Here is a 7,665-nt window from a genome sequence, read left to right on the forward strand (position 1 = left end):
CTATTGATAAACGCTAATTTTAAACATTCAGAAAATAAAAAATTCAATCTGTATAATTATTTATCTAAGGTTTCCTTTTAGGAGGCATAGTCGATAAAAATCATTCGTCTTTCTTGATATTCAATGAATAATAAAACTAAATCGGCTACGTCTTTTAAAAGAAAAGCAGTATAAATAAATATATTACTGATTGATATGCTAATTAGCATACAATACCAGCCTTGGTGTATTGTATATTCGTACTAACTTTACTAAATCGATACACTCGCGAGGTATTTGCGGCAAGTCTTTGAAGCTGTAGAGATTGCCAGCAAACTCGTAGTTGGGGTTGTATTCGGTCATCATCGTGTCCGATTGGTATCCTGGACGCAATGCAGCTAATTCAGTGCCGTTGCCAAACATCACTTGGCGGCGATGTGAAAGCGCTTTCTGTTTTTGGTACCGTTTATCTGTCGGAAAATATAAAATATGCAAGAGAAACAAAAATACGGAAGATCGGAATCGATATCTTATATCATTTAATCTGTTACGTTATAAGACTCAAAGTTTTTGTGTACGTACAAGATATTAGGCAAATTCCAATAATAGTAAGCAAGCCAATGATTACAACTACAAGTTGGATCATGTACGTTTGATGACCATCCTTGGAATCGTCAGCCACTAAAATTCGACGCGATTTTATTTGCATGTAATAATGAAAGTGATGATACGTCCATCATGGTTGTGCTTACTGATGCAGGATTTTGAATCGTTACTGAGCAACCAACCCTGAGGACAGAGACACTTGGTCTCGCTCAAGTACTGATCGAGCGCGACGCAACGGTAATCGCAACCGCAACCGCTGATTGCAGGTATGACGAAGACCTCGCCTTGGCCTGAATGAGCTGCAGCTTTGAAATAAACATCGGTGATCTTCTGACTGGCGTATGAATAACCACCCTCACCATTTCCAGCATGCTGTCCAGCGTTCCCACCTAAAGAAGACAAAGTTACTTCTATTGTTACTTCTGAACTATTGCTGATGAAGATCATTATTTACAATACATAAATTTAGGTCAAAATAGATTTTAATCAGTATTTTTTGTTTCTTGATCTTAATTTCGATATCTCAATTGTAGTTTAAAAATATATTTAAGAAGCGTTTATATAATAATATGCAAATATTGTAGATTTAAATATATTAGCGAGATTTATGGTGACATCTAAACTACTTTGTACAATATTTTCATATTTCTCCTTACCAATGTAACCTCCGCCACCACCCCCTGATTGGCAACCGCCCCCACCTCCACCAAAGCCTCCATTACCATGAATTTCGGTTTCCGATTCGCAACCGACACCTCCCACACCTCCATAAATTAATGGCGTTCCCCAAGCCTTTTTTTGAAAATTAGGCCATGTACCATTCCAACTAGCACCGGGTCCACCTTAGAAGCCGAAATTCTACTTGAATTTGCATTTCTATTTCAAGTTGCATTCTTCTTATAAAAATGCAACTAAGATATTTTTATTATACATTTTAAGGAAAAGAACTAGTTACCCATGTGTTCTGAAAAATTGGACGGAGGAGATGAAAGTCTACCCATGGGAAAGGGACCGCGTCCATGCTGTAATCCATCGTCCATAGTAGGATTCAATCCTAAACCACCGCCACCACCCGCGATTAAGATGGGCTCCGGATCACCGTTTGCTTTCAACTATAATCGGTGTTATATCGAATTTGTACATAATAATGAGAAGAAAATTAATAGAAAACTAGACTAAAGTAAGACTTTCTTGTGCAAATATTATTATAATTCTAATATAAAATATATATACAACTTAAACAATCAGCTATAATAAGAAGAGATATGCATCTTTTATTTTTCGTTATTTTATTAAATTGCTATAATCACTTTTTTTTTACTGAGGATATAATATTTACTGTGAAAATGGCAGTCGCACCACCGCCGCCGCCACCGGGATTCTTAACCTGAACCTTCTTCACTTCTCGCATTTTCGACGGTAGCGATAAGTCGGCATTTTGGTTCGACGGGCAGACAGTTCTTTTTAAGCCAAGATTCTGATTGACAAGATCAATAATATTAATTTGTTGTAAACAATAATATGAACTAAACAAATAGAAGATATTTCATAATTTATAATGTAACTCAAAGAAAAAATTTTATTTTTGCAAAAATAAAACTGAGCAGATATAGAATGAAATTCTTTTTAAGCTTTAAAAGAAAATCGATTTTAAAATATTCTGCAGGAAGGAGGGAAATCAATGCTGAAACAATTTCATCAGACAATAAAATTTATGGAAAAGTATTAATAACAGTTATAAAGTAAAGAAGCTTAAGAATATAAAAATAACTTTATCAATATTCCAATTCTCATATTTCATTTTCTTGAAAATAAATGTTCATGTAGAAGAAATATTTATTTATATCTTTATTATATTATTTTATGTAAATTTTTTTCCAATCAGCAATACTCACTTTGAAACACGCATCCGTTCCCTCTTGACCAACCATAAAGTATAACTGATCGCCCTTTTGGAGTTCTATGACACCGCGAACAAATGCACCCAAAGTGATGCCGGTATTGCTCGAGCCCAAGCCTCCTCGTGCTCCGATGGCGATTAAACTATTTTCAAAAACAATATTGTAATTAGACAGGTCAAAATGGATGCACCATTCTATATTCTATTTATCATTTCTATACATTTCACGAATATGTAATTTAAAAGTATATTTTTTTCTTATTAGTTGAGTACAGCCATAGATTGATCTGCGTATTAACGAAATTTAAATCTTACCCATCTATTTGTGATTTATTATAAATGGACGCTTCTTCGTGCAATCACATTTTAGCAAACCATTATTTTAGAACAAACCTTTTTGATTAAGTTTCTTCTAAAGAAAAACATATTTTTAATAATATGCGTGGAAAAAATTACTTTTTTCATTATAAAGCTTACATTTCTGTAAGAAGTTAACAACAAACGATAAATGTGTATGACATAGAATAAATAAAATTTTCGATCATTTATGAATTATCGATTTAATATTAATTTTATAATCTCTCTGTTAAATTGAATTACATCATCGTGTGATTAAATTGATATTATCATTAAGCTAATAAATTGTCTTGAAAGTTCACTATTGTAAATCTATATTTCTGAAAATTTGTCTACTAACGTGTAGTATTCACCGCGTGGTGCAGTCCATCGTTGGATTCCATACAAATTAAAGGCCGATTTTTCGTTCTCTGGTGTCAATGACGATTTGAACAATTCTACATTTGTGTTATTATATTTTTCAGTACATTTTTCATCAGTAGGACCTTCCCTGCCGGAAGCCGCGCAAGTGGTAATTCGAATAACTGAAAAATAATATTATATAACTAATGTAAAATGTAATTTGGTAATATTTCTGATAACCCGGAGAAAAAAATATATATATGGATATATTTTATATTGTATAATTATATATAATTTTATCTAATTTTATATAATTATATAGGAAACATTTTTTTCCGATTTTTCAGTATGAATATGAATAAATAAGATATTTCATTAGTATTTTTATCTGTTAATTTTAGCAACATACTTAAATATTAATTTTAATACACATATAATTATTACAAAATTTTATTTGCTTTTTACTTTTTTAATTTTTGATCCACTGTGCAAGAGCTTTTTAACAATAGAAAAAATGGTTTGATAAATATATGAATAAATAAGCTTTGTAAATACATTAAGCTTTGAAAAAAATAAAATTTTCTATTAAAAAAAAATAATACAAAACGCATAAAAATATTTTTCGAAGATTTTACATCTATGATATAAAATAAAATTAACATATGTACTTACAAAGTATGTATAAATAATATTTAAAAAATTTATCAAATGCATAATGCTTCATGTACCTGTTTCATTTATAAAATCTGGATGCTGCGGTGGCATTATTTCGGACTCGATAACCGGTGCATAGTAATTAAAATTACCTACAATTTCACGTGGAACTCCTGTAGAAAAGAAACATTCGTATGTGAATGGTAGAAATAGCTGGAAATAGTTAATACGTAATAAAGAAATGTTTAAAATTATGTTAAAATTACCAATGCCAAAACATTCTCGACTCAAAGAAATATCGTCAATTGCTATATCACTTTTGGAAGAATACCCTCTGGACGCTTCAAATTGCAAGTGGTACCTATAGATATGCGTATTTTATATCGATAAAATTTAATTCTTTATTTTTAAAACGAAAATTAGTTAAATTTTATGTTAAATGCATATATACGTAATTTGCTCTATTTACCTATATTTTATATCAGGTAGAGCAACAGCTTCGTTATGCCAAATATCGCTATTAGTTCCGTATGACCACCATAAATTTTCGGTATGATTTCCGTGTGGTTTCACTTGGACCAAAAAGAGTCCAAGAGATGCGGCATGTGGACCATGTTTGTGATAGAAAAACCGTACCTAAAAACATTGTCCGCTTCTAAGATATTTGTTTAAGATATTTGTAAAATAACTGGTAGACATCTTTCGCTAAAAGTAGAATAAATTTTTAGATGTAAATATCTATCAAAATAATAACTGTCAAATTATATTTTCCAGATATAACATATATTACCAAAAAGAAAATGCATTGTGTATTTATATATTATTCATAGCAAACAAAAATAAAATTCAAGTGATATAACACCTAAGCAGTAGTAGTTTTAATACTCCTTAAAAAAATTTCTAATAAAAAAATAAAATACATCGAATAATTATTAATACCTTTTCCGCAGACGCAAGATTAAATAATAAATAAGTCCCCCCCCCTCTCTCTCTCTCTCTCTCATATTAGATAAATTAAATCACTTTGAGTTTGCTTATTATAATTCCTGACTTGACTTTATCAATTTCAGACTTGAGTTACTTGTTCATTTGATTTAATACCGTTTTTTAAAAATGAATATACATATCGATTCAATACTCCTGTTTTCAGAAATTTAACATATCTATATTAATATTATACCTATATTAAATATTACATGTATATAATATATTAGCTAGATTATATCATTAAATAACTATATGAACGTACTTGACATGATTTATGAAAAGGGCTTTCACGGTTGCTGGCGTAAGGTGGTGTTGGATTATACAGAGGACTTGTAATGGTGCCTCGACTGCCATATTTTATATTTTTAGAAGCCATATTTACAAACGCGTACGTTCCTGCCAAATAGGTGATAATTTTATTTTTTTCTGATGTGTTTTCGCCGCTTGATCTAGTCTGAAGTACATACCGGTTTCATTACGATAAGTATGATCGTAACTGGGTCCAGTTCTTTCGGTTGGCGTAGGACCTTTATGAAGAGTCCAATTTAGAGGTCTTTCGGGAACGTTCACCCATCCGCACCAACCATCTTCGAAGTTACACCTCGCGTTCTTCGGAATCTTGTCTGTGAAATATTTTAAATATCCAATTGTATGAACCTACATCTCAAAGACGAAGCATAAAGAATTTTTATGTCATGAGTTCTCATATTCAAGGAAACATAAATATGACGAATTTAGGACGTACGCACCACACTCGCGTGCTTCGTCCTCGCCATCGGGGCAATCTTTCGTGAAATCGCAGATACGGGTCTTGTTTAAGCAGGAACCGTTGTTACACCGAAACATATCTTCTGTACAATCTCCAATGGATTCTAAAATAGACACGCGAAAGAGTTACCACTTCAATTATAGAACTAACTTACATACTGCATTAATTTCTTTGAATGCCTTTGTAACTGTGATTGCCTTTGTAATCGTATAATACATCTTCTTCAAAACTAACTATCGATTATTTATGCTTAAAAAGTCTTACAATATAATCAATTTTATTTTTCGATTAAACAATTTAATGTATAATTTCCATGTATGAAGAACGCATTATGTAAATTGAACAGAGAGTAAAGTCATTGTATATACTACCATTATCAAATGCTACAGTTATTATTAAAGTATACACTGAGAAAAAAATGCTGTTGAATCAACAGTGTTAGTCTAATTGGGAATTTTGTTAATTTAATGACAGTATTAATGAAACAAACATGTCATACTCCTGTTTCAATAAACAAGTATTTGCCTAAATTATACAGTAGCAGTTGAAAAATTTTCTTATATCAATCATATATTATTATTACATTAAACAAATATTTTTTTATTTTAATTACATATGAAATCAAAAAAATTTTGTAATGCAATTGAATTTAGTTTAATTAAATTGAACTTCTTATTAATTCATTGCATAAAATGATTAATACAAATCAACGATATATATCAATTGATCGCGAGCGTTTATATAAATACTTCTTCAAATTGATTGAAATATAATTTACATAATCTAACAATTTTTTTATATAGTTAGAAATAATTTTTTTGTTATATTAAATTTAAATATATTACATGAATCATCTGCATATCTGATTTACAGTCAAATAGAAATTATTTTGTATTGATTACACATCTGCTCGATACAATTGAAATATACAATTATCAATACATCTAACAATATAGTCAATTTTGTTACAATTAATACGAATATATCTTGTAATTGAAATATAATTTACTTGATCTAAGAATCTTTTTGTACAATTGTATAAATTATTTCTCATGTATTACAATATGTTTAAATATTACATGAATCGTATATTTTATTTACAGGCAAGTAGAAATTGTTTCACATTGATTACACATCTGCTTGATAATCAATACATTTATTCGCGAGACATGATGGGGGCACCTATCATGGAACAAATCGGAATGGATTTCGATCGGAATTATTCAATTATTCCCTAGATTTTTATTATGTTTTCTAGAGAAAATGGTATAATTCCTATTGGAATCTATTCCGACTTGTTCCGTGATAAGTGACCAGAATGGATCAAATAACAATAAGAATGCTAAAGTGTTCAGATTATAGCTAAGAGTTAGGCCAATATTACATGCATCCATTTTTTATCGTACAACGAATTATTCAAGCGTGTTAATTAACTGCAAGATAGAGAGAATCTTGGATCTTTTTGTCTTATAGCCAATCAACAAGCTTGAAAAATTTGTCGTACGACAAAAAACGGACGCATGTAATATTCGTCTTAGACCGCTATTTCATTTATGTTTTTTGTCGTACGACAAATTTTTCAAATCTGTTGATTGGTTGTATGTGAAACTATAAAATAATTCTACATAAGAATAATAAAGGAAATAGGAACTTATGTAAAAATTAAAAACAATTATTTTTTGAAAAAATGTAACATTGGAATCAATTACATTGATTCAAAGTCAAAGTTGAATTTATTTCGGAATTAGTACTACCAACAACTTAGTTTCCTGTTATTTTGTAATATAGTTCCGTCAACTTTATAAATATTTTATACAACTAAATTCAATATTGATTTAACACAAGGAAATGTTCCTTCAATTCAATGCTTTTAATTTATCTGTTTTATATATCCTTAAGTCAAATCGATATGGTATTGTTACTAATAAAAAGAGTAAAATTAAGTCAATAACAAATAGAGTTGAATTAACTTCTTCTGTTTGTGACAGTATCACCGTAATACATGCGTTTATTTGACTTAATATATCGTTTTATTCATTTAGCAGTATTTTTTTCTCAGTGTAGGCGTCAT

The 7,665-nt window shown here is 30.1% G+C and overlaps 1 protein-coding gene across 4 annotated transcripts in view; it reads right to left on the reverse strand.

Annotated features, from left to right (window-relative positions):
• LOC108752548 (ALK tyrosine kinase receptor) overlaps window positions 1-7,665 on the reverse strand; it is a 26,399-nt gene that overhangs the window by 4,661 nt on the left and 14,073 nt on the right. For all 4 annotated transcript variants that reach the window (XR_001939567.1, XM_018493402.1, XM_018493403.1 and 1 more), the window contains 14 exons: window positions 5,575-5,697; window positions 5,293-5,448; window positions 5,088-5,221; window positions 4,308-4,474; window positions 4,105-4,199; window positions 3,913-4,011; window positions 3,183-3,366; window positions 2,481-2,628; window positions 1,925-2,062; window positions 1,541-1,697; window positions 1,242-1,427; window positions 732-974; window positions 562-660; window positions 248-449 (listed from right to left, as the gene is read on the reverse strand). Coding sequence is in view for 3 of the 4 variants with exons in the window: in XM_018493402.1 (XP_018348904.1) it covers window positions 248-449; window positions 562-660; window positions 732-974; window positions 1,242-1,427; window positions 1,541-1,697; window positions 1,925-2,062; window positions 2,481-2,628; window positions 3,183-3,366; window positions 3,913-4,011; window positions 4,105-4,199; window positions 4,308-4,474; window positions 5,088-5,221; window positions 5,293-5,448; window positions 5,575-5,697 (2,131 nt within the window). In the remaining variant the exon portion in view is untranslated. The remainder of the gene's footprint in view (window positions 1-247; window positions 450-561; window positions 661-731; window positions 975-1,241; window positions 1,428-1,540; window positions 1,698-1,924; window positions 2,063-2,480; window positions 2,629-3,182; window positions 3,367-3,912; window positions 4,012-4,104; window positions 4,200-4,307; window positions 4,475-5,087; window positions 5,222-5,292; window positions 5,449-5,574; window positions 5,698-7,665) is intronic.

Source organism: Trachymyrmex septentrionalis, unplaced genomic scaffold (genome assembly GCF_001594115.1).
Source record: "Trachymyrmex septentrionalis isolate Tsep2-gDNA-1 unplaced genomic scaffold, Tsep1.0 scaffold60, whole genome shotgun sequence".
In the NCBI taxonomy this organism is placed as follows: domain Eukaryota; kingdom Metazoa; phylum Arthropoda; class Insecta; order Hymenoptera; family Formicidae; genus Trachymyrmex; species Trachymyrmex septentrionalis.